This window comes from Coturnix japonica, chromosome 10 (genome assembly GCF_054131305.1).
Source record: "Coturnix japonica strain WE chromosome 10, WE-NBRP24, whole genome shotgun sequence".
In the NCBI taxonomy this organism is placed as follows: domain Eukaryota; kingdom Metazoa; phylum Chordata; class Aves; order Galliformes; family Phasianidae; genus Coturnix; species Coturnix japonica.
This window is the reverse complement of record NC_140672.1, coordinates 6,978,266-6,990,419: the sequence shown is the minus strand read 5'-3', so window position 1 is coordinate 6,990,419 and position 12,154 is coordinate 6,978,266. Positions and strand designations below refer to the sequence as shown.

Here is a 12,154-nt window from a genome sequence, read left to right as displayed (position 1 = left end):
AAGGCCACAACGAGATCTCCCCAGAGCCTTCTCTAAGCTAAACAAGCCCAGTTCCCTCAACCATTTCTCACAGGAGAGCTGCTCCAGCACCCCGACCATCTTAGTGGCCTCTATATTCTTTCAATATACGTACACACGACGGCGAGATTGTGACACAACAGGATATATAGTTTATAAGAGTTTATTAAAAGTTGTTGTTGTTTAGGGAAATGGGGAAGGGAAGTCGGGTGATAGAAAAGAGATAGGAAATAAAAGCAAAGAGTCTTTGTAGAAAGCAAGAGAGAATTAGTCACCACTGGGTTTCCAGCATGACTCGTAGTTCAGATGTTGATCTTCAGTAGAGATGGTCGTCAGAGGGAGCAGGGAAGCATCTGTTTGCATCTTGCCTTCACAAGATACAATGGTTCCATCCCCAGATCTCCCATACCAAGATGGAGTCATTTGGTCACAGGCCGGATCTTCCACTGGTAAGCTCTCTCCAACGTGACACTGACTGCCACAAGGAAACAGCCACCTCTGGCCTCCTAAATAGGTCTCAGAGTCTTATTGCTCACAGGATGTGAGCTTGCAGCCAAAACAAGAGAAGGGTTCGGACAAAGGTCTCTCTCAGCGTCCGAACAGCAGCAGTCTGATGTAGCGATCTCTCAGCTCCCTGAACTCACGCAGCGCTATGGAGTGGGCGTCCGGGTCCTCCTCCAGGTGCTGGAAGAGGTTGAGCGGCTTGGCGGATCGGAAGGACTGCGGCAGGACAATCGTGCTGTGCACCGACTTGCTGCCAAGGAAGAAGTGGTTCAGGCATTTCTCATCCAGGCAGAAGCGCAGGTACCGCAGGAGATTCTCCATCCGATTCAGGAAATACTTCCTGCGCCACTTCTTCAAAGGGATGATGGCCAAAGTGTGGAGGACAAGAGTCTTGATGACATAGGTGGAAAAGCCCATGCCCACTAAGATGCTGGCAAGCAACGTCAGGCAGTGCAGGTGGGAGCTGTCCTGTCCGGTACTCCTGGCCGTGTGCTGGAAGAACTTCTTTTCTGCCACAGCACAGCTCTGTGGCCATGTTGTGCTGGGCGTAAAGCCGGCGTCTGTGTTCTGGCTGGTCAGGTAGATGTCCGAGTATTCTTGCTGCACCCCGAACAGCAGCTCGACGAGGACTTTTTCCCCGCTGTAGGCTTCTGTCAGCTGGAGCTTGCAGGAGCGTCTGGAAGGCAGCACCTTCAGGCTGTAGGCGTGCGCGTGGTGGGTGGTCTTCCAGATTGCTGCCACCTGTGCGGTGAACCAGGTGACAGTTCTCTCCACATCCAGGTAGGAGTCAGTGCAGAGAGTCTGTAGCAGGCTGGGGTCCTGATTTTGGCTCAGCTCTTCCTCATGGTGGTGGAGGAAGCACAGCACATTCCCCAGCTGCTTCTCCCTTTGGCACATGCACTGAAGCTCCACGCGGACGCGGGAGTTCCTTGCCAGCCCGTGCCCTTCATCTCCCAGCTCCAGGAGGAAGGTGTGCCCGGGGGGAGGCTCTATGGGCACGAGCAGGCAGTACACATTGTCCCACTCCCGGGGACTCCAGCCTTCAAAGGCACTGCCCACCCCAATGGCGGGCTGCAGCACCGGGAAGAAGCTGTTGGACCAGATGAATCTGAAGGTCTGCACGAGCTCGTTCATCAGCTCCTCCACTATAGGGCACCTGGTGGCCCTTCCTTCCACCTTTTCCAGGGCACGCCTTGTGAGAAATTTTGTCAGTGCTGAATCTTTGAAGTCTTCTTCCTCGTCATCCTCCTCTTCTTCCTGTTCCTCCTTTTCCACCAATTCCACCTGCTCCTGCTGTTCTACCTGCTCCTGCTGTCCGCCCTGTTCCACCTGCTCCTCCTGCACCTGCTGTTCCTCCTGTTCCACCTGTTCCTCCTGCACCCGTTCCTGTTCCTCCTGCACCTGCTGTTCCTCCTGTTCCACCTGTTCCTCTTCCTCCTGCACCTGCTGTTCCACCTGTTCCTCCTGATGTTCCTCCTGTTCAACCTCTTCCACCTCTTCCTCTTCCTCTTGCTCCGCCCCCGATGCCTCCTCCTCGCCACTGGAGCTGTCATTTTCACTGCTGCTTTCATCATGCTGGCTCATTTGTATGGACTGCACCATGTTCCAAAGGAGCAACAGAATCAGCCCCACATTGAACCAGATCTTCCAGTAATCCAGCAGAGCAAAGAGCAGAGATGACATGTCCACCCAGCTCTGCTGCTCATTCCTCTGCTCAATCTCGTGCTGCGGAGGTATCATGTGCTTTTGCAGATCAACCTCGCGCCGCTGCACGTTCTCGAGCATGAGCACATCAGTATTGACACTGACACTTAGCGCCCGCACCAACAATGCGAGAACAAACACCAAAGCCATGATCTGCAAGAGATGGGAGAGAGGGGCTCAGTGGGGCTGGGAGGGAGCGGGGCCAGGAGCCGCATGGCCCTGTGCTCAGGTAGGAGCAGTGGGTACGAGGGAGCTGGGTGGCAGCAGGGACCGAGGCCAGTGCTGGCAGGGACAGTTCCAAGCACTGCCCGTGGTGCTCCCACAGGGGCCGGTGTTTGCACCACATCCCTCGTCCAGCCCGACCTTCCCCTGCTGCTGCACTCACCATTGGCCCAGGTCAAAAATGCAGCAGCGCTGCCTGCCTGTGGCCCTAAACCCATCCCCTGCGTTGTGATGCAATGCATTCCTGCTGATGTCACAAGTGGGCTGCCCGACTCCACCCTTCTCAGCTGCCCAGGGTGGGCACATGGCCACTGAGCCACGGCACTGCCTCAATTTGGAGGCATATCTCTGGACAGAGCTCCTGGGGACGCTCTTTACTAAGCAGGTGGGAGCTGCCCGGGCCTTTCTTTAAAATAAAATGGGGTGGTATTTCCCATGGATGCTGTGCTCCTCATGTGCCACCCCACAGGTTATGTTCCAAACACACTGTCCCTGGAAAATCATTTGGACAGAAAAGGAAAATCAAAACTACTGCTCCTGAGGAAACATAAGAATTTGCAGCATATGCAGAAACTCATTTTAGTGCTGAAATGCCACAGAGGGAACAAAGCTGAAGATCAGTGCCGGTCATGTCAAAGTCTCAGCACCTGACATCACACAGCCCTTTGCTGATTGCTCCCTCAGCCACCGGTGGTCTGAACGTCCTCTGAGCAAAAGGCCAGATGGCTCGATCCAAGCAGCTCAAAGGGGCTCTAACAATGATGATTAGGATGCCCACATGTGCAGCAGCCTCTTCAGCTGCATGGGCTCTGGCTCCTTTGGGTGAGCTTATGCTGTAGAGAAAACAGCAGGAGCAACTGCTGTCTACCCCATGTTGCAAAATCACATGTGCACGAGGCAGGAATATTTCTCAAAGGCCAACAGAGAAAGGCTTGGCTGGGAGCCTGTGGGTGTTGAACCAAGGCAGCCCTGCAGGCACAGAGTGGTCTGGTAGGTAAGGAGACAGCCCTGTAGGACAGGAGCGTGATGGCAGCTGTCAGACCAGCTGTGCTTCACCTGCATACCTTGCTGCCTGCAGCACAAGGCTCCCAGCCATGGCTGTATTGACTTCTGGGAGGTAAGGCCAGAGTCACCTCCTGAAGCCAGGGGAGATCCCAGATCAACAGGGTTGGAAGTCATTTGAACCTCACGAGATCCCCTAGACCAAATCCCCTGCTACAGCAGGTTCCCTAGTGTAGGTTTCTCCACAGAAGATAATCGCTCTTCTTCTCTGTTTCCGGTAACAAGGATATCAATAAATATTATTAACCAACAGAAGCTGTGTAACCCAGTGAAACAGGACCTATTCTTTCCTGAATCTGAATTCAGCATTCAGATTTCTGTACTTCACCAGTCTCTGGGTGTCTGTTGTTTCCTGCATTTGGCGGAGCCTTGCAGCCGGAGCTCCAGGCTGGTGCCTTCCAGTGCCAAGCAGTGCAACTACAATGGGGGGCAAGTGGGAAGCCAGTCATCATGGTAACACTGGAGCACTTCTGACATCCTCCTCTCCAGATCCTCCTCTCAGGCATGTTAAACTTGACTCTGTGCTTATCTCAGGTCACTGTGCTTAGCAAAGGCCTTTACCAAAACAGTGTTGGAAATGTCAGTGAAGCAGCTCCTCAAACTGTTTGTATCCTGTTCCCCTTCTGCAATCTGGTCAGCCTCCACATGTGAGGCTTTGCTGCTGCTGCTCAGAGAATCACCAATGTGGGTTCCTCTGTAGGCAAACCAGTCAAAGCCCCTTGCATTATGCATCTATCCAGTGCACCCTCAATAATTTTGCACATGACAATAAACTTCCAATCTCTACTTTTTGCATTTCAGGTAAACAACTAAACTGAATACTCATTAACAACCAAGAAATAAATCCGGACAAGCACTTGAACTGCACACTCACAGGTGAGCACTCACCACAGTGTGAATGCAGACTGTGTGCACAACTGAGACAAATGTAGTTTGCAGCCCTGGAAGGAGGATGCTCTCCACTGGTTCCCATCATTTATTGCTCAATTTCCCTCAAGTGAGACAACGGAGAGAAAATCAGCTCTGTATGCAGAAACCAGGAGCTGTCTATTAATGTGCTTGATTTTCACTAACCTGAAAATCATGCTTATCTTGTTCAAGTTTTTATGCAGGTCTTACTTCATATTTTTGAAATAAATCTTTCTATGAAGTCACAAAAAACCTGTGATTTTTTGTCAGAAGTACTTTTCTAAACAAAACAGTGATGACGTATTTCCAGTTCTTCTCCAGTCAGTTCACACATGGCCTAGTGCATCCCCTCCAGTGGTGCACTCCCCATGTGAGACAGAAATGCGATGAGAAATGTCATTAAGTGTCATTGTGTTGTTATAAACTGTGAGGTCTGGAGGCTGCCACGTGGAAGCACCTCTGATTGGGAGTGAGACACTGAAGGAAGCTCTCATTTTGAAGGGCTTTTATCCAGTTACAGTGGGCTCATAGTTTCTCTGATGATGAAAATATAATTGAGGAAGGTGCTCCTGTCAGCAAGACTGATGCTAAAGTGCTCCCAAGCTTGGAAAGTGTTTTATTGTTTTTCTGTTGTTATTGTAGCTTTAAAAGACAAGAACGGGAGAGATGGCCAGCAATTCTTTTTGTTGAGTTTGAACTTGTTCTTGGTTGTGGCTGAGGCTCCTTCTTAACAGTTCGGGTTTAGTTCTAACAATGAAACTTTTAAATAATAGACATTTTTCAAACCATTCACAGTGCAGGCTGAGTTCAACTCCCTGGGAAGCCGTCTGTGCAAAATCATGTGTGAAGGAATACTAAAAGTAAGTTTGCTTTTCCAGGCAGAATGTACTGCATAAAGCAGTCTTTAAAGCAGCCCATGCCTATGAGATCACACAAGTCATCTCAGCCTCATGCAGAAAGCACACAGTGAGGGCACAGGGCAGTCTGACCTCTACGCCTTTGGAAATTGAAAGGATTCACTGAACTTCTCCTCCAGAGAAAAGAGAGCTGTTGTTCCTTTTAAAGACCTATTTTATTTCTGAACCACAACACATCAGACCACGACCCAGCATCTGCCTTAAGATATCAAAAATAGTTTTCTTTTCAATGCTGTGTGAAATTTCAGGTTTTCCTTTTCTCATTCTAAGTGTGTAAATGCAGCACTGGCTGCTGACTGCCCGTGCTATGCTAACTTGTTTCAGAGATAATAGAGGTTTCTTCCATGAACACTGAATCTTATTTGCTGACTATTTCCAGTGGAGCACTCAGGAATATTTCTTTTAGTTTTCTTAAAAAGATAATCAAGAATATACAGATGTGCTCACAGTCTGAGTTTGTCTCTATACTGACATCTTAATGCCCTTTTTTCCTGAAATCATGTTTCTTTTGACACCTGTCTGAGAACTGATCAGGGATGAGGGGAAGTCAGAGTTGCACCATGGTGATGCCACAGTTTTCCCTCACATTAACGCTGCACGGGAGAGTTGGTGGAGACAACTGCGGGGTGCTGAGCTGGGAGGAGGAGGAGGGGGAAACGGCACCTGCTGAGCCTTCTGTGCGCCGGCTGTGCTGTGCTGGGGCTGCATGGACTGCAGGCACTGGCTGCTGCCTGCCTGCACGGGCTGCTGGGGGAGCATGGAGCTGAGCCCAGGCAGTGCCCCATCAGAGTAGCCAGCCCATCCCTGTGGGATCGGATGAACCTTTACTGCTTTGCAGTCTCTATGGGCTGAAAACAATCCTGATATAAATAATTTATATGAGAATGTTGTGGAGACAGATTTTCAGTTGTTTTCATTCATTCTCAAAACATGAAATGGTAAATGAGATAGATTTGCTCATCTACACAACACTGCTCTCCTTCACTCTCAAGCCCAGACCAGAGAGGCAGGATGACCTTCTAAGAATCACTGTGGCCCCCCAGGACCAGCAGAGGGAATCCCTCCCAGTGCTGCCTTCTTTTATCACAACCAGAGCAATGTAATCACCGAGGTCTGCTCCTCAATCTGCATGTGGTGCTCATCTCAGTCAAAGAATGTCTGTGGAAGGTTGGCTTTGATTTTTTGTGTGGGTTGCATCAATGACACGTTGGACTCCAGACTCAGTGGGATCATTTTTCATTGCGCTCCTTCCTCTGCAAATCTTCCAAAAATGTTGGTTTCTGCTGAGCTAGAGGAAGGAAGGAGTTCAGGCCTCCTTTACTTTGAACTAATTCTGAATTATTCTTCCATGAAAGTGGGTGATGAAATAAAACCTTCAGTATATGCAAAAACAAAACAAACAAAGCAACAAATGCTTCACTGTCTTTGCATCCTCTAGTTGTATATAGCTGCATCTTGAGAAAGATGAAAGGAACCCAGTGCCTGAATACCACAGTAAACACAGCAAACATTCCCTTCAGTTTGAAAATAAATTCCAAACTCATGGGAGTGGAGCATTTTTCTCAGCACGTTCCTAATTTATCGAGAGCACTAAAATCAATAAAACTATTTCTCTTCAACTTGGAAGCAGACCCAGAGCTCATGAGCATTTGTCTAATTTTAAATAAAAAAGCAAGATCACTTTTCACGTGCTTAGTTTACCCAGAAAATACTGTGTTAGCTCGATTCAATACATCTTTAGGACACCGAAGCAGTCTTCAATGTGTCTGTTTTCTAGTGGAGAAAAATGGAAATTCTTTGATCAAGAAAAAAGACCAAAGTTGCAAAAACTGACCAATAAAACCATTCCAACGTAAATCACATCATTGGATGCACTGGTAACATACATGTAAAAATCTGGGAAAGCACCATGTGAGGATCACTTTTAGGTAACATTTGTGTAATTCATAGGATGAGTTTTGCATGTATCAGCTTTCTATAAGTATTCAGTTAATTCAGGTATTCATGAGGCTTCCTACTGAAGCACGGAATTTTAAGTTAATATTGCAGGGTATTTTGAGACAGGATATTCAGAACTGAAAATCTCAAATATTTGTATCTGGGAATGGGTCCTGAAAGTCCTATATAGATTGAAACAAAGACAAATTGAAGACTGGTACATGTTTCTTTCATAAAGACACATAGTGAAATCATAGAAATAGGACTCCTCTATTCCAGACAAGACTGATTCTGTAATGGCAGAAGTTATTCAAGCCAGAGAAATATCAAGAAGAAGAATGCTAGCAGCATTTAACCAGCAGTATATAACCAGAAATCCGAGAGCAAGGAATATGGAAGTAAAGATGTGCAATATAAAGGTCTCCATCAGACTAACTCATTTAAAAATCTCACATTATTATACTTGATCTACATTCATAGAAATAGAAGGTGTCTTAGGACACATTGTTCCTGTAAGTTTTTTGTGTATCATCTTTGCATCATTCTGAGAAGTCTGTTCCCAGGCCTGCCTACTTATTTGCTTTGCTCGTTCTTCACTCTGGAATAGATGTAACCCTAATTGAAGTCTTCGGTCACCCTCTCCTAAACCTGAAGCAAATGAAGAATAGAAATATTTATTTTCTTTCAAGGTGTTGGTTCTTATACAGCATTTTGAACTCAGCGTCACAAAGAAACACAAGTATTTCATCAGGCAGTTGTTTTTTAGAACTGCCCTTGGCCTACACTGTCTGCGGTCAAGTGAGCTTCACATTCATCATTCACAGCACACAGTCATTGGTTTTCCTGGTACTTTGCAAGTGCATGGGGAGACACTGTTCCTGATCTGAGTTCGCAGCCTAATGAAAGACAAAATAACAGAGACACTTGTGGCATTCAGAGTACAGGATTGAATTATGGGAGAATAACACACATCACATTCAAAAGTGTTTTCCTGGCAATGTCTGTTCAGAGGAGAATGTGAAAATTTGCTTTCACTGAATCTGAGAAGAAGAGGAAATACCATAATATATTTTCTGCAGATGAAAATGATTTTACAGTGGTTTGCAGATTTTGTGTAATTAATCTGGAAATGGGTTTAGAGTTACAGTATGTCCAGTCTGGCAAATTATGGGGCTCAGCCCTCACATGAGCCAGAATTCTTGCCTCCCCAGTGCTATAGGCTCTGTTTAGGGTTCCCACTTTGTTGTGAGAAGACCTACTGAAATTTTTGTCTCTGATCTCATTCATAAGAAGCTTCTGACAGTGGGGTAGAACTGCCTGCACAGGCTAACCATGGTGTTGCCTTATTTGGCAAGGCTACAGGCAACAGATGAGTTCAAAAGAATTCAGGCAGGCAAACTCTTTGATCCCAAACCTTTCCCTCACAACAAGGGAACCCCTCATGCCAATGGGAGACCTGCTGTGCCTATCAGAGACATTTCACTGCCTTCATCTTCACATGGAGTCAATAGAAGCCAAAACTGGAGCACAGGACTTCACCACCTCTTGTAAAAGTCTCATTTTGTTATGACCCTCAGTAAATTTCTACTTTCCTCCCTTCCGTCTACTCGGCCACATCTGTATGTACCCTCTATGATCTTGGTTTGCTTTCACTGCTCCTCTGCCATTCCCCCTTTGCTCCTCACATTTGTCTAGTTCATTATTTTGCATCAAAATTACATGCATTAATCCCTCTTATTCTAAATATAATCCTATAACTGATCCTATTTGCCTTTCCTATCATAATTCATACTTCCACCAGCTGGAAAATTACTTTACAAGCAATACAGACTGACTTTCATCTGTTTTATACCAATGACCAAACACTTGCAAACTTTGTCCCAGCTGTTCCCAGTTAGTTTGATTCCCCAAAAACATAGCACAGTGGAGAGCGATGGATTCCTCTCACAAAAGCCCACTGAGTAATCAGCTCATCAGCATAAGGAATGAATGGGCAATTGATTCCCTGCCAGACCATCTCTTCCATGTATTTCTCAACTAATAATCAAGCTTGGCACTGTTTATGCCATCAGCTATTTACATCTCCCTATTTCCGTACTCACCTCTGCACTCTGTCATTGCCTGAATGTGTTTAGATCCAGCTACTGCCTTGAATTTTCATCTTACAACTGTCTACCTGAGCAAGTTAATTCCCATTTGCCCTATGGTCTCTGCTCAACTTTCACACTTCGATTTTTTATAATGCCTACACTAACCAAGTCCTAAATGTACTGTTAGTAACTCCATTAGCCACAGAAACTGCTCATATGAAAATCTCTGAAAAACTCCCCTTGGAATCCACACTTAATCTCCTATCCATCTTCTGTTATATCGACTGTGAATCTAAAAGCCAAATAAGTAAATTAACTTCTGTTTTTCAAAAATAAAAAACAAAGCAACAACAAAGAATTAACATAGGATCCACTGTCTGAAATATGGCTGGTGCTTTCTATTTCTGATTTCAGCTAGATCTGTTATTCCAAAATGAATCTGATGAAACTGACAGTTATGAGGGAAAAGTTGGGCTCATATGTCTGTTTCCCAAGTCAGAAGGAAAATAATTCTGCTTTAGAAGAAGAATTAACAGGTGCCTCCCATCATTTGCTTATTGAAGCACTTACTAAATCTCAGCAGTATTTGACAGTATAAATGGTTACTCCAGTGTGCTAACAGGAGACCAGGGGCTATTTCCTTTGTCCCTTTCAGTTTCAACATCCATCTGCTCCTCGTGCCTACAAGATCCCCTGGCACTGGGCAAAGCCCATCGCAGTTAAACTGTGCCAGGTGCTTTGGGCAGGACCTGAGGAAACTGGGAATTCCTGTGTTTTGGAAGAAGTACAAGAGAATGACCAGCAAGGTATTTGGTGGACTTGACAATAACTGGGCCTGACAGCAAGGGATTCCATCTGTACAAGCTTCAGTCCGTGACAGCCTGGTAGGTCACATTAGATTCACAGAACAAGAAATTCAACACATACATGTCTGACATTTTCAGTAGGATGAAGGGCTAACATCTTTTTTATAACTAAAGATACAAACTGTTTTTGAAACTGTCTACTGCTACTGCTTGTGGACAGTCACTGCAATTTTCACTTTAAAACAGTTGTTGTGAGTAACTTCCTTGCTGAGCCAGATGGCACAATACTTGCATCATTTCATTCAACAATGCGGTGATTTATTCATTCATTTTTTAAGCTATCAAGCCCAGGAAAAAAATACCTCAGTGCTTTAGCTCCTGTGTTTTTGTTTCACTGCTCTATATGCAAACCTATGGAGCAATATGATATGAGTTGCTCTCAGGCCACTGATTCCTTCCAGCTCCATATGTGTTGTGCCAAGAATGTTAAAACTGCTGAAAGGTGTATGTTATGGTAGTAAGGGGCACTGGATAAATGTTTCTCTTCTCACACTCATTAATTAGGCTAATATTGTATCTAAAGAAATCATATGTAGTATTTAAAGAAACAACAAAAGAAAACTATAAAACTGATTTTGGCATGAAAGGATGCACATCCTGAGACCATTCTTAACAAAGTGCAGTTTGTAGCACACTGCAGGACTGAAGATGCAGCAGACCCTCATAGGCAAAGCTATGTGTAATGGTCACTGCTGGAAGGGCAGCAGGAGAAAAGGAAGATGAAGACATTACTGGACAAGAACAGGCTGTTACTTGGTGAGACACAAGGAAGTTGCATTGAGTGGAAGTGGTAGTGGGTGTGTGTGTCAGTACAAAATCATACAGCCCATCTTGTGCCAGACACCAGCGCTGCTAAGTGCAGCATCTGAGTGCTTTCTACTTCAGTGTTTATAAAACCAAATAATGTGATCTACCAAGGAATAGCAGAGAACTTACAGCCACAGGCCTTCTGTGGAAGGCTGGAAATTTGCTTTTGACCATCTGCTTCTGGGCTTTAGGGAGGTGCAGACAAGGTAATCAAATGACAGAAAGACAAAGCTTGGCTTTGGGCACATACCCAAACTTTCACAATATTCCTGGGTAAATTAAAGGGAAAATACACTCCTAAGGTAAGGGCTTGTGAACTGTTCTGCACCCAAAATTACTTTCTCAGAGAGGAGTCCAACCCTGCAAACATAGTGCAGAATTAAAATGCTTAAACAACCATTACAGCAGAGATGTGAATATGCTCCTGTAATTATATAGCTGTTTGTTCATTAAAGGAGAAATTTAATGCAATTAAAATATTTACAATCCTGCACACTAAAATCCAAAACAAAATTAGTTTGTACCAGAGATGCAGGCTGTGTTGCCTCCCCTCCAAACTGGCCTTTAGATACCAGAGCTTACAATGGAGAACTTTCCATCTTCAGATGATGTAACCCAGAGTTAAGAACTGAGCTGGTGACTGAAGGGTCCCTAATAATCTTTAAGATATCAGATTCATGCCAGGCATGCCGTGTAAAGTTCTTGGGATCAGAAACCAAAGGAGAAAGGACCCTGGGACAGCCACACAGAAGGGTCACTGGAGCTGCACTGCTTGCTGTGTCTGTGTTCTTTCAGACTGGCACATGGCTATGTGGGATGGGAAGACATGCTGCCCAAACTCTTGCCCTTTTGCGCGCTCCCTGAGGGCTGGATCTCTGAGATTGAACATTTGCACTTCTCTCTTCAAATGAAAACGTAACAGAACAGCCCAAAGGCCATCCCTACCAAGAGTGCAAACTGCAGACACAGAGAGGCACAGAACCACAGCAGACAGATGTGAATGCAAGCTGCAAGCAGCACATTTCAGATCCAGCTGCAAGGAGAATAGAGAAGCACTGCAAGAGCACGCTCCTCTCCCATACAGAAAGCTCACTGCTATATTGGACCTGAATTTACA

At 45.6% G+C, this 12,154-nt stretch overlaps 1 protein-coding gene and 1 long non-coding RNA gene across 2 annotated transcripts; one reads left to right on the top strand and one right to left on the bottom strand.

Annotated features, from left to right (window-relative positions):
* Positions 1 to 588: 588 nt before the first annotated feature.
* On the bottom strand, positions 589 to 2,205 carry LOC107306930 (inositol 1,4,5-trisphosphate receptor-interacting protein-like 1). Its single transcript, XM_085509918.1, has 2 exons — positions 2,155 to 2,205; positions 589 to 1,878 (listed from the first exon to the last, which is right to left on the bottom strand). Exons 1-2 carry the CDS (start codon positions 2,203 to 2,205, stop codon positions 607 to 609), a joined length of 1,323 nt encoding a protein of 440 aa, XP_085366044.1. The 3' UTR covers positions 589 to 606.
* A 562-nt stretch (positions 2,206 to 2,767) lies between these two features.
* Positions 2,768 to 5,384, top strand: LOC146759198 (uncharacterized). The gene is made up of 3 exons (XR_014932273.1): positions 2,768 to 2,833; positions 4,312 to 4,386; positions 5,298 to 5,384. It is a non-coding gene; the product is annotated as an uncharacterized LOC146759198 (long non-coding RNA).
* Positions 5,385 to 12,154: the final 6,770 nt, after the last annotated feature.